Raw genomic sequence first — 27,128 nt, 5'->3', positions numbered from 1 at the left:
TCACCACCATAGCTTCTGGTTCCTGTGCTTTCACAGAATCATGATGTCATCCTCGAACTCCTTCTGTGCTGTCGGTGGAGCTTGGCACGCTCCCCTCATCCCACGAGTTTTCATGTTCCAACGCTGCTGAAGGTTTAAGGCAGAGCACGTCGTACACCTTAGTTGTCTTCCTCAGCGTCAATATTGAATCTTTCATTTTATTTAAAATCTTGCTGTGGGAAGTCTCCTCTTGATTCCCTGGAAGCTTAGTAGCACAGCTCTCTGTGTGATGTCTGCTGTGCTGAAGATGATCTCTGATCCTCCTGAAGCCTCTCTCCCATCTTGTGGACGATCCTCTCCTCTACTTTGCAGGCAGTTTCATGGTCCTTGCTGTGGCTCCAAGGTCTGATTTCATGATGGGCCCCAATCAGCTTGATCTTTGACCTCAACCACTGCCTGGTCCTGTCAGCTATGCGCTTCTCACTGGGCCTCTGAAGATTTCTCAGGAGATTACTGCTGCACCTGTATTTCCTTGCTAGGAAGACAAACTATTTGGAGAGTATGTCAACAATCATCAAACCACATTCTTTAGTTCAGTGAACTTCACTTATAGGCCATCAAAGCCTCATCTGAACATGGGTGCACCACTTGCATAGGTTTAATATTTGTAAATAAAACGGCTAATCACACAAATCACTGCAACAATAATAAAAAACATTGTTTAATGTTAATCCTTGGACCCCTCCTCTTGACGCATGGACACACCCATGCGTCAACTCACCAAACCTGGATTCCAGTCTTAAAGAAAAAGATTAGCTAGATCATATCCCAGGCAACATCAGGGCATCTCCTCCCCTGGAGCAGCACCACCCTGGACCCATAATCCTGCAATGAAAATGTTAGTGTGCTTTGCATATTAAGTTTGCTTAACACCTGGCTCTCCCAGGAGCCTGCATACACACCATCATGGCCTGGAAAACAAAATCTGCAAGTAAAATCAAACTTCATACCTGTAAACAATTGTATCATAAGGACAAGAAGCATTCAACATCAGCAAGACAAGTGTCATGTGCAGGTTTTCTCAAATCAGTAAACTACAATTATTTTCATAAGTCGCCTCAGACATGGATCATCCCATGTACTCAGGCAACATTAATGTAATCGGTGACTGCTCTTAAGCAAAGTCACTCCACTTATATATTACTATGGGCTCAAAAGTGGCCAGCTAATGAGCCCATATCAAACTATCCCAGAAACACTGTATCTCTTATTTGTTCTTCTCATGTCACTTGTCCGTTTCAGCTGAATCTTCCACAGCATTCTCAAAGAAACTAACATTAGCAATACACATTGACTGTAGTCAGACAGAGGTCAGACACAGGTCAACAGGTTCCAGAGGTGCCATAAAAACACCATAAAGTCAACCCTAGCTGTGGAAAGAAGTAACACCAGTTCTCAACACAGGAAATTTCACACAGGTTATTCACATTATCAAAGTAACCTTCACATTTTCCCATCAACACAATGCAACAGCATCACCACTCATAACCTGTAAACACAGTTTTCCTCACACATAAACCCAGAAATCCTGTAGTAGGAAAAAACATCAACCAGTTGTCCTGGTATAAATCGCATCATCAATTCACATGAAGAACTGGCATGCTGTAAGAAAAGAAAATGCAAATATTAGCGCTTGCGCAGGCGTATGCATACTTTGTCACAGATATCTCTGTGAGCAACTCAAGCCTATGAATAACACACCTGATAAATGCACAGACACAGAAAATGGCATTTAAAAGGTTAAATCATCACGCAACCTCGAGTGTTGCTGTCATCTTTCTGCTCCTGTAAAAGGAAACACATGGGTTCATCTGCACCTTTGTCAGGTGGGGGTTAGCTTCACACAATCATGTTCAGTCAGTCAGTCAGATATTTTAAAATTCTTACTCATTCACTCAGTGGTTCCTTCTTTTGCTAATTGTGGAAATTATCATCGCATTCGTTTCCACGCTCAGCAAAACGACGTTATTTCAAAAAGAAAAATAATTTAGACTGGATTTCCTCGTTGAATCCTTTTTGGGGGGGACTCTCATTTCCTAATTGTCCCAAATAAGTGGCTTTCTCCTGAACCCATTTTAAATGTGGAGAAACTCACTTGCAACAATTTTCTTGACGACGTGTAACGCTTTTAATTCCCGACTTGCAGATCTGCTCAAAGAAAAGAAATTCACAAGCAAAAATCAGTGCTTGTTCAAAAATGAAAAATAAAAAATAACAGAGATTATCAAACCAAACTCTCAGTGCACTGTGAAAGTATCAAAATAAAAAGGCCTTGTTAAGTCATGACACAAGCTCCTCATCTCAGGAGGGTAAATCATACCATTAGCATGGTTTATCATACCATCATACTAATCGGCAGGCTCAACTTCACAACAAAAGAAAAATCATCAGCTAGATTCACTCCAAATCAACCATCAGCTGCACAACACACAACATAACCCTAATGTCATATTAGCTATGAGTTTAATCACCCGGTCTGTGCTCTTCACTCATTTAAGCCACAGATCTATTTTATTCAATTTTTCCTTTTTCCCTTCATCATAAAACATGTGACATGCTGTCATGCACTTCACAAAACAGTCTGTTCTGACGTATTCAGAGTTGTGTATCTAAATACAGGATTCACTCGCACATCAAAGCAGGAAACTCAGTGTTTTAGAGTCTCTACTCAACACACAACAAACTCCAACACATCTCATTCACTCGTGCTAGAATTCAATCACCTTTCATTAATCTAAAACCGATCAACTAATTTGCATATCAGCTATTAACCCACTAAGTTGACAGGACGACAGAAAAGCATGTTCAAAATAGTATCACAAAAGACAATTTCCCTCATACAGTAAATTACTTATGCTGCCTCAATCAAGCAGGAAGCTTCTCCCAATTTACCATTTTAACACTAAATTTATTGTCTGATCACTGATTTATCAAACCAGGATTTTTTTTTTTTTTTTTTTTTCCCACAAAAGTTAAATTGTTGTCCTGCAACTTGTAGAGTCAATTTTTTTCTTTAGGATAAATTCAGTATTTGATAACAAGTGTCTGCTAAATTGACACTATTGTAACACTGATGAAAGATAACAAGCTAATTTTCATTGCATGGGTTTGTGTTATTAGGCAGGTCTAATGCATGTCTGTGGAGCTGCATCTCCAGCAGAGCATGTTCTTAAAGCTGCCTTTCCTACACATTTCTCTGCTATTATTTAATCATTTCTTAACTAATGTGCTATGAGTCTTCATGAGTCATTTTGTGTTTGGAATTGTTAGTAGGGTTAATGCATGTTCTGCTTGTGTGTGTGTGATTTTGTATATGTTTCTATTTTCGCAATGTTTCAGACTCCGTCTCAATTTTCCAACTTAAGCAGTCAGTTTTCTTTTCCCCAGGTTTGCTAACCCAAATTTTGATTTCCCACATTAAATAATTCCTATGTGTTCTCACCTAGTCTTCTCACTCTGTTGTCCTCTCCCACTTCAACAGTCCAACAGCCGGCAGTTCTCCTTCAGCTTTGTCCTGTGTCCCACTGTCTCTTCTTGCCATTTTACTCCACATCGTAGCCTCCGGCAGCCAGAGCCTTCTTGAGAGCGGCCACAGACAGGCCGTTGCGCTCCTTGGAAGCGGCCACGGCTTTCACAATCAGCTCGCCCACGCTGAGGCCGACCTTCTTGGGCTTGGAAGTCATCGTCTTCTTCTTCTTGGCCTGAACCTCGGCGCAGGGCGCAGGGCGTGTTTATGATGGAGCCTTTCCCACCACAGCGCTGGCACGTTGAACGCATCATGAAGGGTCCATTTCTTTCATGTCGCTAGCCGCATGTGGCTTGCCCGAGTCACTCAGTCCTTTTTGAGCATTTCAACATGCTGCCGCCGCAGACCCTGGCCTCAGATCCAGCAAGTTTAGCGCGCTGATCTCCAAAAAAGTCCCGAAGGCCAGAAAGACGTCAAATAAGTGTCTCGTGCTGAGAACTCAAACAAAAACTCCTCTTCACGCTGCCATCTTGCTCGCCCCTCCGTGAAATTCAACCAATCAGACAGGAAGATGGGTTTGCTTTCTTCTTCTGCTGCTGTTTATCCACATTGCTGCTGCTTTGCTGGGACTTTTTGTGCTCAGGACTTGCTGCTGTCTCTTTATCATGGAGCTGCATTCCTTATCTTCAGGGAGGAGTGAGCTCGCTTGTGAGGTTGAGAAACACATGGCACTGTAAATAAGTCAGCCAGAAACTTGGCCTGCATGTTTCCAATGATGTTAAACTATAACTTTCTTCCGACTGCTGCATGTGGAAAATTGATACAGGTCTGCTTTTCACCTGAAAGTGACAAACTAAGACATGTTCATTATTATCATCACTGCTTAATCAACACACATCTCTCTCTGTGTGTGTTTTTGTGAACAGTCTTTTCTTAAAAGCAGAAAATGAAATTGTAGTTGTTTTTGGCTGATCAACACAAAACCTTTTTCCTATGATTTTTCTTTTTCACTCTTTTTTTTTTTTCCTGCAAAATCACCGCTCTCACTCACAATCAAAGGCAATTACTTTTACACAGCGCACAAAAACACTGTGATGTCAGACACATTCACACTCACTTTTTCATCTGCATAAATAAACCATATGGCTGGAGATATGTGCCATGGTGATCCATAAGCATGATCACCAGTTTATTTAATTATTTTTAATCCAACAAAACAAATAAACAAAAACATGATGCTGATGCTACACACACACACACGAGTCAAGGTGCAGAAAAACTGCTCATGGAAACGCTGCACACTCTCTGTTTCCCCCTCTTTGAGTAGTTCTCAGACAGCTCTTGATCTGATAATGTGTAGCTTGCTCATCAGCTCAAAAAACAAAAACAAAACTGCAACGCAACATCACACAGTAGTTGCTCTGCCCACAGTGGCAAAGTCTTACACTTACATATTCAACACAGCTTCTCCATCATGTATTTTTAGATGTTTCATACAGGGTTGAGCATATTAGTTGTTTTCACAGGTGTGCTGTATATCTCAACAATGGTTCATAATAAGACGACAGTCTTCCACACAGGTCAAGTGCCTCTATGCACTTCATGAGTTTAAATTTTTACCTATATCACTTCACCTCACATGTCATTGTACTGAATTTAAGCAACCACAAGTTTAATGTAGGTTACTTTTAACAACTATCCACCTCAATGGTTTGGCACACAGGCTGTTAACATTTTGTGTCAGGAAGGGGTGGGGGGAAAGCCACCCACCAGAGCACAGCTGCTGATGTGGGCTGGCCTTTTCCACACACTCTTCAAGGCTGGTGTGTTTTCTGAAAACTTCTAACATTTGAATCTCTTCCATTTATAAGCCTGCGATTAACCGCACGGCTCAGGTCCGCGTGAAACCCGCGCGACCGCATTCGCGTGCACCCACGCAGCTGTGGAGCCTTCGCTCTCTCTCTTTTATACATAAATACTTTGTGCTGCCAGGAGCAAAGTCCAGCACAAACGTCTTTCTCCCTCTAACTCACTCTTGGTTGCTTAGAAACCCATGATAACAACAACAGTCGGTGTTACAGACCACGTGTTCTGCTCCGCACACACTCACACAACAACAACAACAAAAACGACGACGACGACAACAATGACAACAACACAAAATAGGCCTACTCCGGACTCACACCGGACCGCTCGGGACCCTGACCCAGTTGTGGGACGCTCACCCACTCGCGCGACAAAACCCAATGAAGGGACGCTCGGGACACACACCCAGGGCGATTTCAAAACCGGACACTCACCGGACGCTTGGGACCCTTGGGCGATTTAACCAAAACTTCTTTTTCGGGACACTAACCCAGTTATCGCTCCACAAAGCAGCGAACTTCTCAACGCCTCACAAAATGGCGGAGACTGCACAACGACACGGTTATAGAGTCGGCCTCTTTAAACTTACTTGGCGTTGCTTAGCGTGTAATATCAGCCTGAATCCCGCCGATCGCCATTCATCGAGGAGAAAGACAGACAGCGAATCCACAGGAACTTCCTGGCTGACGTCAGTCTTTCAGCGTGCCTCCCCCCCCTCGGTGAATGCGATCCCAGGGATCCGGCATCGAAGGACCAATTAATGTTAGGTTTGTAGCTTGAACCCATCCGCTGGAACGTTGAAGACAATATAATTACACTGCTAAGCAAGACACAAATAGGCAAAGTTCTTCATGTTACTCGTGCACGGGAGAGAACCAGACAGAGCGCCGTTCCTTCGCTTGACCCCAGTAGCTCTCGTCCGTTCTCCCATACACTGTCCTTTTATTGAGGTTACATGAATATGCATAGGTTCATTAACATACGACGTCTACATACAAACAAAGAGTACCTTGCCTGTGTGTGTGTGTGTGTGTGTGTGTGTGTGTGTGTGTGTGTGTGTGTGTGTGTGTGTGTGTGTGTGTGTGTGTGGACTGCTGATCAAAGGGTCAAACATTCTTGGTCAGGAAGAGGGTAGCCTCCCCCTCACCCTAGATGGTTCATCCTAGATAACACGGTGAGGAAGTCCTGCAGTTCATCTAAACAAAGAGCACTTAGACTAGAACAGACGCAACTACGTTAATCCTACCATAAAATAATAAGACACGGTATGACCTCTCATGCTCCCAAAGTGCTGTCTAATACACACAAAGTTTGCAGACTATCAAGGATCAAAACCTCTACCAATCTACAACTAATTACAAAACTCTAAGCATATATAAGTAAATATTTCTAAGCATAAATGACAATCAACAATACAAATCTAACAGCTACCAGGTCAGTAACCCACGTCCATCATCACAGACCCTCCCCTAGCCCCGCTGCACGCAGCCATGAGGAAATGGTCAGAAAAGAGCCCCCAACCGGACATGACCGCTACCCCGGGTTGAGCCCCCCAAGGAAGATGCCTCCGGGGAACCCCCCGACGCCCTAAGCCTGTCCCTGCCCCCACACCAATCACAACATTGAAGGCGGGACCAAACTATGACCCCCCACCCCCACTAGGTGATGGAGCCGATCAAAGGAGCCCAGAGCAATTGATCTGATGTGGTGGCAGAGGCTGTATCAAGACTAATGTAATCTAATAGATAATTTCTATATTGGTTAGAATTAAGATTATTTTTATTTTTCCAGTTCATGAGGACTGTTTTCTTGGCTATGCATAGGGCAGTGAAAACCATATGGGCTATATTGTTTTCTGAAGTGACATTATCTAAGCTGCCCAACAAACACACTAAGGGGGAAGTTGGAATGTTACATTTCAGACACTTTGATAAGTCTTCACATATCTCGTGCCAAAACTTCTGCACTGGTGGACAGAACCAAAGAGCGTGAATGTAATTGTCTGGTGTATTGTTTTGACAGTGTGAGCAGTTGTTGGAAGATGTAAAGCCCATCTTGAACATCCGATGACCTGTATAGTGCACTCTATGTAGTATTTTGTATTGTATTAATTGCAGACTGGGATTTTTAATCAATTTAAAAGTTTTTAAGCATACCTGAGACCAGAAGTTTTGGTCTAAACTGACTGATAAATCTGCTTCCCACTTTGCAATAGGAAGGGATATTGATTCATCTAATTTAGAGAATGTTCTATATATTTTAGATAATAATTTGGGGGATTTAAGAGTAAGGAAATGTGCCGCACTTGGTGGTGTTTGTAATTCAACTTGACTGAGGTTAAATTTCTTTTTTATAATGGATTTAATTTGTTGATATTCTAAAAAAATTTTCTTGTTGATCCCATATTGTGCAACTAGTCTGTCAAATGGGATCAATTCTGTTCCCTCCAATATATGTTCTAAGTATTTAATTCCTTTACAACTCCATTCTGGGAAGTTAATCATATTATTGTTTTGTAATATGTCAGGGTTATTCCAGATAGGAGTACGTTTGCATGGGATTAGTGAAGACTCCGTTATTTTTAGAAACTCCCACCATGCTGTCAGAGAGGAGCTGATGTTGATACTTTTAAAGCATTCATGTCTTTTGATGTTTGAGCTAATAAATGGTAGGTCTGAAATCTCTAGATCCTTGCATAGTGCCTGTTCAACATCTAGCCAGGGCTCATCTAGGAAGGTATGTTTTGACCATTCTGAGATGAACTGAAGCCTGTTGGCTAAGTATTGGTGAAAATTAGGCAGATCTAATCCTCCTCTATCCCTGGTTCTTTGTAGCGTTTTTAAGCTGATACGCGGGGGTTTATCTTTCCAAAGGAATTTGGAAATATATGAATCCAGAGATCTGAACCAATCTTGTGATGGTTTGTTAGGGATCATCAAAAATAAGTAATTTATTTTTGGCAAGATCATCATTTTTATAGTGGCGACCCTTCCCATGAGTGATATGGGTAAAGATTTCCATCTAGTCAGATCGCCTTCTACTTTCTTTAGAAGTGGGATGTGATTTAATTTAGTTAAGTCTGAAAGCTTAGGAGAAACATTAATACCTAAATATTTAATATTTCCTGATTGCAGTGGGGCAGAGGAAGAATTATGGAAGGAGCAGTTAATGGGGAGAACTGTAGATTTTGGCCAGTTAATTGAATAATCTGAAACTCTTGAAAACCAGTTTATTAGAGTAATTACCTCAGAGAGGTTGGTTTGTGTGTTTTGCAGAAAAAGCAACACATCATCCGCATAGAGACTGATTTTATGTTCTATGTTCTTACATTTTATGCCCTTAATTGTTGTAGCCTGTCTAAATGCTGCTGCTAGAGGTTCGATAAAAATTGCAAAAAGTGAAGGGGAGAGTGGGCATCCCTGCCTGGTGCCCCTCAGGAGACAGAAGCTGGAGGATGTCTGGTCATTTGTTCTGATACGAGCTGTTGGGGAATTGTATAATATTCTTATCCAGTTTATAAAAGAGTTTCCGAAACCAAATTTGTGTGAAGTTGCGAATAAAAATTTCCAGTTAACTCTGTCAAATGCTTTTTCTGCATCTAGAGATAATATTATGGTTTCAATGTTTTTATTGTATGAGTAGTCTATTAAATTAAGTAATCTACGAGTGTTTGTTGAGGAGTGCCGACCTTTTATGAAACCAGTTTGGTCAGGATGAATTAAGAGGGGGGTCATTTTCTCTAATCTCTTTGAGAGAGCTTTGCAGATTATTTTAAGGTCTACATTTAAAAGAGAAATTGGACGATAGCTTGAGGGAAATAAAGGGTCTTTGCCTGGTTTTAGCAGGAGACTAATGTTGGCAGAGTTCATATTTGGTGGTAGTCTGCCATTTTCCTCGATTTCCTGCAACATGCCGTGGAATACTGGTGCCAGAATTGTCCAGAATTCTTTGTAGAATTCTGCAGGGAAGCCGTCTGGACCTGGAGCCTTATTATTGGGCATACTTATCAGGGCTTCCTGGAATTCACTTGGTGTCAGTGGCGAATCCAGTTCCATTGCTTGACTGTCTAGTAATTTTGGGAGATTTACGTTGTCAAGAAACCGATCAATTTCTTTTTTAGATGGGTTTATTTGTGGTAAGTATAAAGTTTCATAGAAATCCCTAAAAATGTTTATTCTTCCAGGGTCATATATTGTGTTCCCCGATAAATCTTTAGCAGCAAATATAGTTGTTTTTTCTTTATTTATTTTTAACTGGTTAGCTAGATATCGACCTGATTTGTTACTGTGTTCAAAATTCTGCAAGCGAAGTCTTTGTATAAGGAATTGTGTTTTTTTATTAATAGTTTCATTTAATTCTAGTTTTGTTTTGCATATTTTGTTCAATGTTTCCTGATCTTGGTGGGACGCGTAGGCTTCTTCTAGTGATTTGATGGTTTTTTCTAATTCCTGAATGTTTTTGTTTTCTTCTTTCTTTTTGTGTGATGAGAAAGAAATTATTTTACCTCTCATCACAGCTTTTCCTGCTTCCCATAGAACAGAAGCAGATATTCCGGGAGTGTCATTAAAGTCTAAGTATGAAGTCCATTCCTTTTTAAAATATTTAATAAAGTCTTCATCTTTAAGCAGTGATGTATTAAATCTCCAGTTTTTACTTGGCGTAGTATTATTCTTGTGCATTAGTTTTAAAGATACAGGAGCATGATCACTGACAGCTATAGGATGAATCTCAGTGTCTGAAATGTCACTCAGCAGTGAGCTGCTGACCAAAAAATAATCCAGACGAGAGTAAGAGTGATGAACATGCGAGAAAAAAGTATATTCCTTACTGTTGGGGTGAAGGGAGCGCCATGCATCGCAAAGACCAAAGTCGTTCATATACTGTTTGATTATATTTGTGGATTGCCAATTGCGCTGAGTTCCTGTTGTGTTGAGCCTATCCATTTCTTCATTTAGTCCAAGGTTGAGGTCACCGCCAAGAATGAGTATTTGCATTTCAAGTTATGAAAATGATTCGTCAAACATGTTTGTGGGTTTTACAGTAAAAAATTTAACTTTTTTCTACTCGGATTTTGACATTTTTGTCTGAATTTAGATCAACTGTGCTAATATAGTATACCAAAATGAAAAAATAACTCAAGTTTCAGATATTTAAAGCTGTGCTGAAAGTAACGATACCAAACAAGGCAAGATAAACAGTTTTTAAAGGTGAGATATAGAGGTAAAATCAGAAGTAGTCAAAAACGGCCAATTATACCCTGACCCCAGAAGGTTAAATGCCCAAGTTTTAGATTTAAGGCACAAACTGATAACTGGACATTCTCCTGGTAGAGAGTTCTTCCCTCCAGGTCATGGCGAGCTACTGAAACCGCAAAGGCATGATTTAACACTGGGCACCAGCTGCCTTAACCAGACTCCTCCGTCACTAACCACCTGAACCCAATGCCCCACCCCTCCCCTGCAGCTGAGCTGCAGACAAACCTACGCCACACAGCCCCAGAGCATCAAATTCAAATTCAAATTCAAATTCAAATTTTATTTGTCAGACACACACAACCATACACAGTATGACATTGGGGGGTGAAATGCTTGTAGCTGTACAATGCCCGACCATTAAATGACAGAAGAAAAGTTTTACAATATTTACAATTTACAGTTTACTACAGAATTTACAAATTAACTTAGGAATTTACAGTAAAGAATGTGCAAATAGCAGAAGAGATTATAAAGGTTATAAAGATTATAAATTACAGGAATTATAGGATTATAGGAAATGTGTGGTGGTGCGTGTGGTGATTTGATGTGTGTGAGAGTCCAGTCTTATAGTGACGTGTGTGGGAGAGTCCAGTCCTACACCTGGTTCAGGGCCCGAATAGCCTGGGGGAAGAAGCTCCTCCTCATTCTCTCTGTTTTGGCCTTAAGGGAGCGGAAGCGCTTCCCAGACCTCAACAGTGAGAAGAGTCCATTGTTGGGATGGGAGAGGTCCATCATAATCTTCCTAGCTTTGGACTTGCACCGCTTGGTGTAGATGGACAGCAGGTCAGGGAGCTCTGATTGAATGATGCGTTTGGCTGAGCGCACCACTCTTTGCAGATCTCGTTTGTCCTGCTTGGTGCTGTTCCCAAACCAGGTGCAGATGTTTGCCGTCAGGATGCTCTCGATGGTGCAGGAGTAGAAGTTCTTGAGCACCTTCAGTGGCAGATGGAAGTCTCTAAGTCTTCTGAGGAAGAAGAGATGCTGACGAGCTTTCTTAACCAGGGAGTTGATGTGGCAGGACCATGACAGGTCCTGAGTGATGTGGACACCCAGGTATCGGAAACTGTCCGATACCTGGCGTGCCACTGATGATGAGGGGTTTGTAATTCCTCGCCTGCTTTGTAGTGAAGTCCACGATCAGCTCCTTAGTCTTGCTGATGTTTAGGAGGAGGTTATTCTCCTGGCACCAGGTCTCCAGGTTCCTAATCTCCTCCAGGTAGGCCGTCTCGATGTTGTCGGAGATCAGGCCCACAACAGCAGTGTCGTCAGCAAACTTGACAATGGAGGTGGTGTCTGATGTGGCTACACAGTCATAAGTGTACAGTGAGTACAGCAGGGGGCTTAAAACACAGCCCTGAGGCACTCCAGTGCTGAGTGAGATGGAGGGGAAGACTTGTCTTCCCACCCTCACTGTTGGGGAGGGTGGGAAGACCCTCCCCAACAGTGATCACACAGTTGGTATGATGTTCTTTCTATGAAATGATGCGTCACTTTTAAGCCAAATGCAACAAAACTCAAAACGTTTTCTCTTCAGTCCATAAAATATTCTCCCAAATATCTTGTGGAGCATGGAGATGTTTTTTGGCAAATGTGAGATAAGCTTTTGTGTTCTTCTTGGTCAGCAGTGGTTTTGTCCATGAATGCTGTTTTTGCCCCGTCTCCTTTGTATTGTTGAATCGTAAACTCTGACCTTTACAGAGGAAGGCAAGGCCTTCAGTTCTGGGTGTTGTTGGGATTCGCTTGACTTTTTCGGTGAGTCGTCGATGTGCTAATGGAGTAATTTCGGCCACATCTTTTCTAGTTTTCTCAGTTTGTGGATAATGGGTTCCAACATGGTGCACTGGCGCTCCAAAGCTGTAGAAATTGTTTTTAATCCTGTCCAAACTGATAGATCTCAAGACTTCTCGCCTATTTTTGAATTTCTTTTGGTCATGGCAACGACGTGTTTCTTCTGGACGTCTTTTAGCCTGCTTCCCTTTGTCAAACAGATTGTACTTGAGTGATTTCTTGATCCAGAAGGTCTGGCCTTAATCAGGCCTGGGTCTGGTTGGTGAAATGAAACTCAGTCTTCCCAGAAATATTTGGTTAATCACAGTCAATCTACGATTTTCAGTTTGGATGTTTTTTCGCTCACTAAATGAAATCATCATTTAAAATTGCATATTGAAGTATTCAGGTTATCTCTGCCCAATAATACAAAGTTGTTTTACGCTAGTTTTGTTAGTTTTAGTGAATCAGTGTTTTTGATCAGGTGACATCCTCGGCCGGGCTCTGAAGAACCTGGATGGATTGCTGCAGATGCCGTATGGATGTGGGGAGCAGAACATGGCTCTCCTGGCCCCCAACATCTACATCCTCCACTACCTGAAAGGCACACAGCAGCTCACCGCAGCCATCATGGAAAAAGCTACTAACTTCCTCACCAGTGGCAAGTTTTTATTGTTTCCTCTAAGAAGGAAATCATTTGAATCACTTCAACACACACGGTTCAAGAAACAAGCCGACAGGAGGCAGAACATTAGTCACAGCTTTTGGTCAAATGCGTAATTTTCCTCATCTGTCAGCAAGAGTCATTGAATTTCCTAAATCTCGATGTACACATGCAGATCCATAAACAAATGGAGTCCAATCATCACCATAGCAACAATGTCTCGATCATGGTGTCCCTGTTGTTACAGGATACCAAAGACAGCTCAACTACAAAAGTGCTGACGGTGCTTACACCACATTTGGAACAGGACCAGGAAACACTTGGTGAGAACATCACTGATCAAACATGTCACAAACCAGAGAGGTTACACTGGTTTTTAAATATCCCACCAAACAGAAGACGTTTCTTGAAGTTTGACTACCCATTAATAACATAAACATGTCTACCTCTAATACTTAAAATAATTCTCCATTTAATCCTTTGACTAAGCCAACATTAACAATACCTTTTGGTTAATACTGTGTAATTTAGTAGGTAGGAAGGAGCATTAGAGCCACATAAAAATGTTATTGATCATTATTAGAATAAAGTCAAATTTTAAAGCTTAAAGTTATTTTACTTTAAGAAAAAGTCTAAATACTATTTCAATAATAAAGTCTTAATACTGTTTTGTGAAAAAAGTCAAATTCAAATCTAAGAAAACAGTTGAAATGATTACAGTTGTTGCTTCAAACGATTGCTATACCCTGTATAAAATGCCTTGAGTAGATGTAGTGAAATAAATCAGTGGTCTTGTGATACAGCATAGATCCTCTTTATTCCACGAGCGTGGAACCATCGGTATCCTTGCATCTGTACATTAGCAGCCATTTCCTTTTATACAAATTTAACCACATGCAGCTTTCTGCACCACTTTCTGCTTTTCGGTGTACTTATACTTACTGCCATGCTGTTTTTATTGCTACAAGTGACATCAGTTCCTTCCTTGTTACTAAAACTGAGTCTGAAGTACGATTTCACTAATTCAGAGGGGAAAGCAACCGTGGCAGTTTGTCCTGAAATAACTGTGATATCCACATTTCTGCTTTTGTCTCAAAATACATTTTCAAATTTAACCTTGAAATTTCAACTTTATTTTTAAAATGATCAGTATTTCTTTCTCTTAATGTGACCTCACAGCCAAACATTTCCATCATTGTAAGACGTGTAAGTGTTGTTTTCTTTTTGTCAGGCTGACTGCGTTTGTGGTAAGAAGTTTTGCCAAAGCTCAGTCTTTCATCTTTATTGATCCCAGAAAGATCGAAGAGTCTAAGACCTGGCTGCAACATAAACAACAAGAAAATGGCTGTTTTCAAAAGTCTGGGAAACTCTTCCATAACGGAATGAAGGTAACCTGCAGTTCTTCGCTGTTAGACTGTGGAAACAGCCTCCAGTCTGGATTTAACAAATTTTATTAATAATGTCATGCATACATGGAAAACACTGTACTACATACTGTAATAGCTCACATCAGTATATTCTATTATTTTATTTAAGAAATAATTTCCATTCATCTTGTTCCATTCACACCAGCACTGCTTTCTATGTAGCATTCACACATATTTATACTAAATACAAAGTATGCACTAGAGACCAACTTGGGATTAGTATATTGCCCACAAATATTTGGCATGCAGGCTGGAGCAGCTGGGAATCAAACCACCAACCTTCTGATTAGTAGATGACTACACAAACTGTTTATAAGGTTGGGGAAACCCGAGGTGAAGAAACATCCATCTCACTGGAAATACAATGTCCAGATGAACAAAATCAACTTCCTGTTCATCTCTTTAGCTGGATGTTTGAACATGCATGAAGACATTGATGATACTAAAACCACATGCAGCTGAAAATCATTTTCATGACTTCATATCCCTGAATGTTGGTGCACTGATGATAAAGTGTCTATGATGTCTTCTGTTGACAGGGTGGTGTATCTGATGAAGTGACTCTCAGTGCGTACGTTACTGCTGCCTTCTTGGAAATGAATACATCCCAACATGTGAGTAGAGTCAAAGAATATCAAGGTATTCAACAAAAAAAGGAGTAGAGTTTGTGCTGCTCAGCCATGGAGTTAGGTTTAACCAGCAGTCTAGCACCCTGCTGGTATGTGCTGGATTGTCTCAGCATCTTTACACAGCCTGCACCTGGGGTCTTGCCTGGTGTGATAGACCCCAGCCTCTATGGATCTTGTACTCAGAGCTTGTTGCTGTGCTGCTATGATTAGTACCTCTGTGCTGTCTTTCAGTCCAGCTTTTTTCAGCCACTGGTAGGATTTCTGGGTATCATCTACTTCCTCTATCTGCGGGTGGTAACATACTGTGCAGGGGCCTGTCCTTCCATGATGGTTCCTCGCCTTCCTCCTCTTTCTTGGGTTTCTGCTGCCTGAGGTATTCACTGAGCACTCCGTCAGTTGGGGCCATCTTCCCAATGTATTCGTGGATATTCGTTGTTTCATCTTGGAATGTGGTGCTGACACTCACCAGTCCCTGGCCTCCTTCCTGCCATTTAGCATGCGGGACTTGGGGTGAAACCCTCCATGCATGGTTAGGAACTTTCTTGTCTTGATGTCAGTGTCTATCTCCTCCTTTTGCCAGCTTATTATTCCAGCAGGGTACCTGATGACGGGCAGGGCGTAGGTTTTGATAGGCCGGATCCTGTTCTAACATTCAGCGGACTCCTCAGGATTTGCCTGACCCTCTGCAGGTACTTGGTGGTAGCAGCTTTCCCAGCAGCCTCTTTGTGGTTTCCATTTTCCTGTTGGATCTCCAAGTAGTTGTAGCTGTCCTCTATGTCTGCAATGTTGCCTTAGTTAGATTCCCTAAGTTCCGCCTACGTTTCCTCTCTTTGTTGTCATCCGACTACATTTCTCCAGTCCGAACGATATTCCAATGCCGTTGCTGTATATCCTGGTGGTGTGGATCAGTGAATCGATGTCTCGTTCACTCTTGGCATACAGCTTGATGTCATCCACATATCCACGTATCCACGTATGATGTCATACAGGAGATGGCTGACAGCTGCTTCATCCCGTAGTCAGTATCCGTAGGGACAGAGCATCTCCTTGATAGATGATGATTGTGCTATGGGCTTGAAGTTGGCCTCTAGTGTTGTATGCCACATTCCCATTGAGTTCTTGATGAAGGTTCTTAAAGTCCTGTTGATCTTGTACAGGTCTAGGCATTCCAAGATACAGCTGTGGGGCATTAAGTCATAGACCCTCTTGTAATCAATCCAGGCAGTCTCGGCTGATTGTTACAAGTAGCTGGTGTTTTGCACCTCTGGTATTCTTGCCAATGAGTGGGGCACAGGAACATGTGTCTGTTCATCTTAGCCACTATGATGCCTGACAGGAGCTTCCATGTGGTACTGAGGCAGGTTATTGGTCAGTAGTTGGATTGGACCGATGGGACCGATCCCTTCAGGACTGTCCGCCCTACAGTTAGCCATTCTGGGTGTCTCTCGTCAACTAACAGCTGGTTCATTTGTGCTGCCAGACACTCATGGAGTGCAGTCAGCTTCTTCCACCAGTAGACGTGAGCCATACTAGTGTATGGCAAGGTGCTGGCCAAGGCTGTTAGTCGTTGTTTGGCAGTTTCCATGGACAGCTTGCTATACTTCTTCTTGGGCACCGTCTTTGTCACACCTGTCTGCAGCTCCGATAGTTGGCTAACCTCCCTCCTTGATCTTAGCCTCTAGTCTCCTTCTTGTGGCTGTTCAACCTGTTGCCAAGCATCTTTCTGATCACTGCTGCTGTACTGTAGATCAGCTTGTTAGTTTCGATAATCGTGGCTGTATGTATCGCATTTACATCATCTAGCAGATCTTCACATCTTGGTAACCAGCTACGGGGATTCCAGTTTTCAAGTTTTGCCATGATCCTATCTTTCAGGTCACTTCCTCTTGCACTATAGCACTTGGGGCTTGGTACAAATCTCGGGTGGCGGTGATGACATCTCCCCCCCCTGGCCTGGCGTCCTGGCTCCCCCTTGCCGTAGCATTTGTGTTGCACTTCGACAATCTCTAGCTGTGAGAGCAATACCCTTCTTTCGAATGTTGGAACACTGAGCTATTAGTTGTTTCGCTGTCAGTGTGGGTGCTGGGAATTCCATAGGTCCCTCATCCTATTCATGTAACCCCTTCTGCCAGGGTTACTTGTATAGTAGCATTCCAACAACGCCTTATTTTCATCTCTTGCCCACCAATGCCTTCTTGTTCCAGTAGTTGATCCGGGCGACGTCTGAGCTGGTATGCATATATAAATACATACACAAAAGTGTATAAACCAACAATATAATATACAATCTAATATATATATTACATATACCCCAAAAAGTTGATTCTGTTCATCTGGATGTTTTCAGTGGGAGAAACGTTTCGTCACTCATCCAGGTGACGTCTTCAGTCTCAGCTGACTGCAGGTTTCAATCTTATAAACAGTACATTTGCATAATGACTGAAACCAGCCCACTGAAGGAACCAGTGGCTGGGAGGTCAGTTCCTTAATCATAATTATGCAAATTCTCATGACCATTGATCAACAACCACTGACCAAAACCCACTGATCAAAGACCACTGATCAATGGCCATCAGTACCATTCACAGAGAGTTGGGGAATAGCTGCAATCACAGCATTGTAAGATAGCAAAAGATGTACCCTTAGGCCCCTCCTCGATTCAGAGATGGTCTTTCCTTTTTCACGTAAATGGCCTCCTTGACCCTACACTCAAACCAGCATCATTGAAAGAGTGTCCACTGGCCTACAGGTGTGAATAGACTGCAGAGTCCTGGCCTGACGAGGTTGCTCCTCTGTGTTGTGCTATCCTCTTAGCCAGAGGTGGTTTGATTTCCCCGATGTATAGATCCTGGCAATCCTCCTGGAACTTAACACCGTACACTATGTTACTCTGTTTGTGTCGGGGTGGAGCAGTTTTTGGCGCAGCGTGTTTTGTGGTTTAAAAGCCACAGAGACACAGTGTTTAGAAAAAAATGTGCCTCAGCTGTTCTGATACTCCTGACACATACGGGATCACTACAGGTTTTCACTTAGGCAGCAGTTGTCCTTCTCTCCTGGATCGGCTGGAGCTTAGGTTTACGGTACACATCAGCTTTTAAATGTCCTCCATTACTGATGGAAATCTCACAGTCTAAGAAGACTAACCTGACACTTTTCATATCCTCCCTGGTGAATTTGATGTGTCGTTCCACCGAGTTAATGTGATCTGTGAATTGTGGAACGTCCTGAGAATTGATTTTCACCCAGGTGTCATCCACATACCTGAACTCTCACCAGCAAGGACTGGTATCACCACCCAACCTGTACAGTGTTTTTTCAATATGTTCTTTATATTGTAAATACTACTAGCAGATTGCTCCACTCTTTGCTTGATCTGTACTTTCCTCTAATTGCTGTGTTTTCTATTATCACGCTGATGTTTTGAGTGACTGAATCAGGAACTCTGCCTCCTATTCTTCTCACACTGGGTTTAATGAAAGAAGGTTTCTGTTTGTCCATTAAAGTTCTTTGTTGTGATCTTTTAAAGGATCCTGTGATGATCCAGAGCCTGGCTTGTCTCAAGGAGTCTCTCAGTGACCTGAGCAACACCTACACTACAGCTCTGCTGGCCTATGTGTTCACTCTGGCAGGAGACGTGGAGACCCGAGCTCACCTTCTGCAGCACTTAGACACAGTTGCAGTGAGGGAAGGTGAGTTATCCTTTAGCAGGACATCATTCAGGCTTCATTAGCATCACTGTGACTGTTATTGTGTTTGTAGGAGGTTTCCTCTACTGGTCTCAGACAGCAGCAGAAACATCAGCCTCCCTGTCAGTGGAGATCAGTTCTTATGTGCTGTTGGCCAAACTCAGCGCCTCCCCGACTGCTGAGGATCTGGGATATGCCTCTGGTATTATCAGGTGGCTGACTGGGCAGCAGAACTATTACGGAGGCTTCTCCTCCACTCAGGTACGACACCACCCGAACAGTATGAAGCTCATCTTTGAGTACAGTCTTAGACAAAACCAGGGACAGAAGAAATAATACTGAAGCTTTCAGTTTTCTATCAGATATGTAAAACAGATTTGTTTTAGCCAGGCAGAGAAGTTTTTATTCTTTAGTTAGAACATGACAAGTTTTGTCTAAAAATTCATTGTTTTTACAGAATAGCAATGTTACCTCAGACTTCTGTACACCAACTACACGTAACAGCCTGTAAATAACAGATCACCTGCGAGTTTATACCTGTAATTTCTATACTTTGATAATTCTCAGTTAAAGATATTTTAACCTGTTTAACGTTTATTTAACCAGGAAGTGAACTTTGGAAAACTTGAGATTAAGGATCTCTTTTGTGAGAGGGTCTCAAAGTGACACAGGCTGTTTTAACTTAATGTCTATTCCACTTAAGCCCATGAAATATGGAGACACATGCTGTGTGTGTTAACCACAATGAATCCATCCTGTAGGACACGGTGGTGGCTCTTCAGGCTCTGGCTCTCTACTCCACTCTGGTGTTCAGTGCTGAAGGTTGGAGCACAGTGACAGTTCAGGCTCCCAGCAGTCAGCTGACGTTTGATGTAAATCAGGGCAACAAACTGCTCTACCAGGAGGAGGCGCTGCAGGACGTGTCAGGAAAATACAGCCTGGAGGTGAAGGGCACTGCATGTGCTTCAGTGCAGGTCAGTGACAGCATCACGTGAGAAGCTCCTGGTTGATGTCAGAGAAAGGGTTTCTTCTTTTTCTTTTTCCTTATACAACTTCAGAGAGCATTAGCATTGTCACATGTAATAAAGCTCATCTTGCACATGTATTTTCATACACAATAAAGACATTAGACCTGGCAGTAATAACTGTAGAGAGTACAATGCTATTTTAAACTAAATTGGAGAACTGAGCAAAAATAAATGAACTTTCTGTCTGTATCAGAATCAGGGAAACTATTAATCCCAGAGGGAAACTGAGTTGTCATAGCAGCAAATATACAACAAACATCAAGCACTCGTATAAATGAGTGTAGATATAACAGAGATCCTCATATTAAGATGAATATAGACATATAGGTATGACTATAAAAGTATGTGTGCTAATATGTGTCATGGTGTAGAACAGTGACAGCAGGGTGCATTGAGGTGTGATTAGTTCTGTTCCACACGTGACCCAAGTGTGTTTCCCAGATTTCTGCCACCTACAACATCCCAACACCTGCTGATGTCACCACTCTCAGTGTGAAAGTCCATCTAGAGGTCAACACCAGTGAATCTGCTAGACCCAAATTCACTGTGCAAATACAATCACTGTAAGTATGTGACAGGTGAGAGGAGCGCTCTTTACCCGTGTGGAGGAACTGCTGGTAGATGAAAAGCAAGTGTGCACACAGGTCAGTATAATCACACTGTTCAAACACAGGTACAGTGGAAAGGAGGAAACTACAAACATGGTGATCCTGGACATCAAAATTCTCTCTGGATTTTCCCCAGACCCCGAGTCTTTGAAGAGTGTGAGTAATTAGACAGATTCTACCAACGAGTGCATCTCATGTGATAATTGTGAGGATAATAATAAAATGATGTCATCTCCTCACAGCTCAAACGTGGCCTCCTGGTGAGTCGTGTTGAGCAAAAGGAGGATCACGTTCTGGTGTACTTAGAGGAGGTAAGTGAAAGTCACCGTGGGGACACCAGATGATGATCTTTGGTACAAACTGTGTCTGCGATTGTTTCTGTCTCGTCCAGTTATCAAAGGACACACCCATCAACCACAGCTTAGAGATCATCCAGGAGCTCCCAGTGGACAACCTGAAGCCAGCCGTGGTCAAGATCTATGACTACTACCAACCAGGTCCAAGTCTAACTAAGCTTTACTCCAACAGCACACTGACACACTTCAGAGGATCCATCAGACTGAACAGTTCATACAAGCTGATGTTTCCATCAGTGACTCAGAGAAATGACACGTTCATGTTTTTCTACCATGTTTCTGTCAGGTGACCAGGCTGAGACCCAATACATGTTTGTCTCGTGAGCTGCAGGTACGAAGCTGTAACAACACACACCTTTCACACACGTTCATGTTCACAGCATCAATGCAAAGAACTTTGAGCTTTTACTAACTTGTATTCTTCGTCTCACAGTTTGAAGAAGGTGTGGCTGGTCCTGAGGTTTAAACCTGCATTTGAATAAAGATACTTTTCCTGCTCACATGTGTGTAAGCGTGTGTGTTAACAGCTCCAGTATTATTAGTGCTTCTTTAATAACAGGCTTCATTATTAATAATCGGCAGAATGGAAAATATAGTGCTGTGAATGCACCGCTGAGACTGGCCTCATGCTGCATTTCTGTCTTTGTGCAAAAACAGACAAAAACAAAAAGGTGCAAGTGGGCAACAAGTGGGCAACAAGTGGGCAACAAGTGGGCAACAAGTGGGCAAAACATTAAAAAAGCTAAACGTGCTCGTGGGAGACATTCAGTGACAGCTGGCAAGTGACGTCCACGGAAATACAGACAGAAACGTGTGTGTGTGTGTGCGTGTGCGTGTGTGTGTGTGTGTGTGCGTGCGTGTGCGTATGTGTGTGTGTGCGTGCGTGTGCGTATGTGTGCGTGTGTGTGTGTGTGTGCGTGTGCGTGCGTGCGTGTGCGTGTGCGTGTGTGTGTGTGTGTGTGTCTGTGCGTATGTGTGCGTGTGTGTGCGTGTGTCTGTGTGCGTGTGTGTGCGTGTGCGTGTGCGTGTGTGTGTGCGTGTGTGTGTGTGTGTCTGTGTGTGTGTGTGCGTGTGTGTGTGTGTGCGTGTGTGTGTGTCTGTGTGTGTGTGTGAGAGCCTTTAACATACAGAGTGTGTCTGTGGAATCCAACAAAGCTCTTTCACTTGTGTACTTCATGTAGGTGTGTTTGTGACAGTGGAACAACATCACAGCTGTTTCCTCCCCAAAGACACCTTTAACAGTGTACAGGATACAAAAGCCAACCATAAATGCTAACTGTACATGAAACTAAAAGTACACAATGATGTTATTCAAATAACATCTAATGGTACAAGTACATTTATACTCAGCACTACAAGTAAATGGCTGCTCCTAACAGGCTGTGCTAACAAATTAGTCTGTTTGTAAAACATTTTTATCATTTTACAGTTTTATTAAACTGTGGGCATTAGGGCTGTTCAATATAACGATATATATCTGATGACGATATAAAAACATCTATCGTTTCATTTCACGCTATCGTTTGTTTCGTGGTGTCGCAAAATAAACAGTTTACGGCAATATTTGTTCATGGTTTTGATGTCACTGTAGTTATTAATTTCTAGAAGTTCTCTCTTTCGCTTATATTTAATGTAACCACACTACCGACGGACAAGCGCCTGTTTTTATGCGTTGTGGTTAGCAACAACGACGGTAACACCATCGCCAGTCCGCTTGTTTATGTTCCACATAAACCTTTCACAATAAAGCTCAAGATCCTTTTGAGACTTTTCAAAATAAACTGAATCACGTGAAAGAGCAGATTACTTACGCATGAGAAGTAAAAAAGAGCCGCCAGGTGCTGAAAAATAAACCTTAGACTCAAAAGTTAGAACAGGCTTTTCAGCGCAGCACGCCGTGTAATAAATACTCACAAAGAAAACGGCGGCCGTTACAACTTATGTCTAAAATGTATCGTTTCAGCATCGGTTAAAACACTCGACTCCAGGTACATGACGCGCAGCTGGAAACACTTCACGCAAGTCGAGCTGCCCGAGATTCACAGAATTTACAGAAAATGTTACATTTTTGTGATTTATATCGTTACCGGACGATAGAATTCTTATATCGGGATATGAGATTTTGGTCATATCGCACAGCCCTAGTGTACATGTTTCATACTCCACTGTGTTACATGGAAAAATACAAAGATCCGTTTCATAGAGGCTGTTGGAACAAATGTATCATTATTAATTGTAACGTTGTGCACACAGTCACTACATGAATCTGTGACTGTTTAGTTCAGTTTGAACGTTTGCCATTAAGTAACTATAAGCCTTTTTCATACAGCTGACAATTCTATGACATTAACAGCTCGTCCTGTTTATGACAAAGCTCTCACATCATCTATAACTGACTGAGACAGGACTCTCTTCCAGACACTCTAAACCCAGGCACAATGTACATTCCAAATTCCTTTAATTTTAAATATGTTTATATTGTCTATCCTGTAAAATAGTCAGATGTCTATTCATATTAATGTACAGAATTCACCTGCTTGCTGCTACTACTGCACATTCACCAAGTGTATATACTCTATATATATATATATTTTTTTTTTTTTTGCACATGTCGAGGAGCGTGTCAGGCTACATTTCACTGTGTGTTATACTTGTATAACTATGCATGTGACAAATAAAGAACCTTGAATCTCCAGCTGCTGTTTCATTCACTAAGCTGCTGTTGTTCTTTCAGCTCTAAGAGCTGCTGCCTCCTCCATGTCCTCGTCTCCTCATGAGGACCATTTATCATTCATACAGTGGATTGCAAAAGTATTCGGCCCCCTTGAACTTTCCCACATTTTGTCACATTACAGTCACAAACATGAATCAATTTTATTGGAATTCCACATGAAAGACCAACACAAAGTGGTGCACACGTGAGAAGTGGAACAAAAATCATGTATCCCAAATTACCAAATAATCATTATTATATATATTATATATATTATATAATTACATGGCGGTGTGACTATCTTCACATTGCAGCTAGGGGTCTGAACAAACTTTAATCAGCTGACAGCAATGTGGCAAGTGACTTACCTCCGGCCATGCTGAAAGGAGCTGTGACCGGGGCACACATGCACACGCCTACACCACACGCAGCGCACACTAGTGATGTGTCGGTTGCGAACGAAACGGCTCTTAGAGCCGGCTCTTTGAAGTGAACGACACCAGTGTAGGTTTTTTTTTCTTTCTCGAGCCGTGTGCTTTGCGCTGGGCAGAGGGGGGAGGGGCGGTAGTTACACTCCCAGTAGCACAGGAACAGAGCCAGAGGGAGAGAGAGAGAAAGAGAGACAACAACGTCACATTAGAAAGGTATAGTAATCATCCACAACTATTTTCAGTTGCAGATGATAAAGGATTCAGAAAGTTTATTCATGCAGAGAATGTGCATCTTCTTTTTGTTTTCATAGTTTAATTTATATTTAATTGTGTTGTGGTTTGCAGTGTTTTGTGTTGTTTCACTTTAAATTTGTTTAAAAGGAAAAAGCTGAAAATTTAAATAGTTAAAAGTTGAAATTTAAATAGTTGGTTTTTGTATTATATGATTTATTTATTACATTTTATGTGGAGTGAATAAATAAAAGTATATTTACAGTACCCTAGAGACAAAAAACACGTACAAACTCCAAAACACATAAAAACTCCAAAACACTTAAAAACTCAGAAGCACATAAAAACTCAAAACACGTACAAAAGACAACAGAAGTGCTCCAGGATGCTAGGGGGCAGTGTTGAGCTTTTGTTACCTAGTGGCTACACAAGCAAGGAAGTACCAACGACCGGTTTTGGTGTGTGGTAGTAACAGGTAAATGAACATTTTCTTTGAATTATTTGAATACATATGAGTGCTTGTGTATAAATACACAAACAATACACACATGCTTTCAATTGTGTAATTTAAGTGATCGAGGTAGCTCTGTTTTGGAAGTTCAGTTAACGTTAGAAATGTGTTTTGGAGTTTGTACGTGCTTTGTCTCTAGGGGCCACCGCATATATTTATATATAAAGGTATATAAATAAAACCACTTTTTTTACATTAGTTATTCCTTCTGTGCATAATTTTATATTATATATTATATATTGTTGTTAATAATAAATTAATTAAAGGAACAAAACAGCCTGTTGGGAGCCGAAAGATCCGGCTCTGTAAAAAAAAGATGGGGTCAGGAAGTCACTGATTGTCCATTTAGTAACCCTGATGTGTTTAGGGCAGGCTTGTACACATACACGCGATGTCACGATCCAGGTCTTTTGACCCAGCATTTTGAGTTTTAGTTTATGTTTAAGCCCTTCAGGTTTTCTAAGTTCATTTTTTATCATGCCTAGGTTGTTCTAGTTCTTCGTTATTAGATTCCCCTTGTGTCTTCCGCCCATGTCAAGTCTCCCTTCCCCTTCATGTGTTTCATGTCTGCGTCTTATGTTTCCTGTTTTATGTTGAAGAGGTCTGGTGTTCCTGTGTTCATCGTGTTTAGTTTTACTCTTCCACTGCTTTGTCTCTAGGGGCCACCACATATGTAAACATATAAATAAATCCACTTTGTTTTTTTACATTAGTAATTTCTTTTGTGCATGATTTTATGTTGTTGTTGATAATAAATTAATTAAAGCAACAAAACATTTTTTGATTGGCTGACATGGTAAACTCTAACACCAATGGGGAAGGAGGGTTTTTTCTTTTTCATTTTTTCACGCGCAAGCGGAGAGTGGTTGCTAGCGCTGTCTGTAGAAAACGCAGTTTTTACCGTTCTTCCTGCTGTAAACGCCGCTGTTTTGTTCAGAAAAAAACATTATGTGTATTTTTTATCATAACTCTGGTTTTACGTGGCCCATCGACACAATTCAAGAACTGGTATATAGTCTGAAGTCCGTTACTTTCGACCAACAAAACAACCTGAAGAGCCGGTTGGGAGCTGAAAGAGCCGGCTCTTTATAATGAGCCGAGCCGAAAGAGCCAGTTCTCCAAAAAGAGGCAGAAATCCCATCACTATCTTGTGGCTGTGTCGTCTTAAATTGGTCATGTGATTTTGACGTGTCGGCGCATCCGTCGACCGCAGAGGGTTAAGATGGAAAATGATCCACGTTATAGTTTCCTGGTTTAATTTGTATGGTTCTGCTCTCCAGCAATAAAGCTGTGAATTTTGAGTTCATTCCTGCCTCTGTGAGTTTGCGATTGGGTCCTCATCCAGCCTGCACACAGCCGAATCATGACACGAGAGACACAAGAGTTCTTCTTTACTGATGTTTACTGTGCTTCTCTTAACGTACACAGGTACACTATGGAACTGGTAAATACAGGTGTACAAGGAAATTATATTTCAGCATTAAAACATATTGCAATATAAAATTCACAAAATATAAACAAACATACCACTTTGGCCTGCAAGTAGACAAACCGGTGTTTTTAGAACTTAGGACTTGTTATTTCTTCTTTGACATTCCCACGGCCAGACCGTCACTATGAGCAGCTTCTCTGACCTTACTTCCCAAAACAGGAAGTGACCTCTGCCCTTACCTTACACTTACAAAATTAACCGGTTATTTTCCATGTGTCAAATTAACTGTATACCAATCCGGTATGCAAATAGGAAAATGTTAACATACTCAACATAAAAATAAAACATTCAAAATAAAATGCGTTAATTACATTATCATTACAAGAGCTCCACCTAGTGGTCAAATACTAACATTTCACCAACTGTTACAATATCAACCAGCATGCTCGAGTACTCAATTCAATTCAATTTTATTTATATAGCACCAAATCACAACAACAGTTGCCCAAAGGTTCTTTATATTGTAAGGTAGACCCTACAATAATACATACAGGTAAAAACCCAACAATCAAATGATTATCAAATCATTCAGGCAGTCAAATTTAACAGACACAGTCACATCTGGGATGTTTTAAACAAACTTTTATTAAACGCAGGTCCTTCCTTTAATACATATATATGGGTCCTTTAAAGTCATTCACATGTTTGCAGAAGAATGAAAAGAGCAAAACTAATACTTAAAGTAGAACCTTTCTCCTCCATGATCACCACTGTCTAATGAAGATTCAGGAATAACTGATGATGCCTCAGCAGGCTCTGAAAGAGGAGCAGAGTGAAGGATGAAGGTCGTCCATCAGACCGAGTGTGTCCTCAGCTTCCTGTTCAGAGACAAACATCACTGATGTCAGCTGTTCACCTCTGACCTTTATTTAAATACTCCTGTATGTAAATGTTACCTGCTCTCACTGATGAGTACACAGCACATGGATCAGCTGACTGCTCTGTAACAAACATACACA

General features: G+C 41.6%; 1 protein-coding gene across 1 annotated transcript in view; it reads left to right on the top strand.

Annotated features, from left to right (window-relative positions):
- The window catches only part of LOC146577978 (alpha-2-macroglobulin-like), a 69,715-nt gene extending 48,424 nt beyond the window's left edge, over positions 1 to 21,291 (top strand). The window contains exons 24-36 of the mRNA XM_085256123.1: positions 12,878 to 13,054; positions 13,305 to 13,380; positions 14,289 to 14,445; positions 15,024 to 15,098; positions 18,640 to 18,802; positions 18,873 to 19,060; positions 19,561 to 19,773; positions 20,269 to 20,390; positions 20,501 to 20,591; positions 20,678 to 20,746; positions 20,827 to 20,932; positions 21,078 to 21,122; positions 21,225 to 21,291. Coding sequence (XP_085112249.1) covers positions 12,878 to 13,054; positions 13,305 to 13,380; positions 14,289 to 14,445; positions 15,024 to 15,098; positions 18,640 to 18,802; positions 18,873 to 19,060; positions 19,561 to 19,773; positions 20,269 to 20,390; positions 20,501 to 20,591; positions 20,678 to 20,746; positions 20,827 to 20,932; positions 21,078 to 21,115 — 1,475 coding nt within the window. The 3' untranslated portion in view covers positions 21,116 to 21,122; positions 21,225 to 21,291. The remainder of the gene's footprint in view (positions 1 to 12,877; positions 13,055 to 13,304; positions 13,381 to 14,288; positions 14,446 to 15,023; positions 15,099 to 18,639; positions 18,803 to 18,872; positions 19,061 to 19,560; positions 19,774 to 20,268; positions 20,391 to 20,500; positions 20,592 to 20,677; positions 20,747 to 20,826; positions 20,933 to 21,077; positions 21,123 to 21,224) is intronic.
- The last annotated feature ends 5,837 nt before the right edge of the window (positions 21,292 to 27,128 follow it).

This window comes from Mchenga conophoros, linkage group LG3, assembly GCF_057382185.1.
Source record: "Mchenga conophoros isolate Kocher_MC1m ecotype Shallow Benthic linkage group LG3, M_conophoros_male_GT1.1, whole genome shotgun sequence".
NCBI lineage: Eukaryota > Metazoa > Chordata > Actinopteri > Cichliformes > Cichlidae > Mchenga > Mchenga conophoros.
This window is presented reverse-complemented; position numbering and strand designations above follow the sequence as displayed.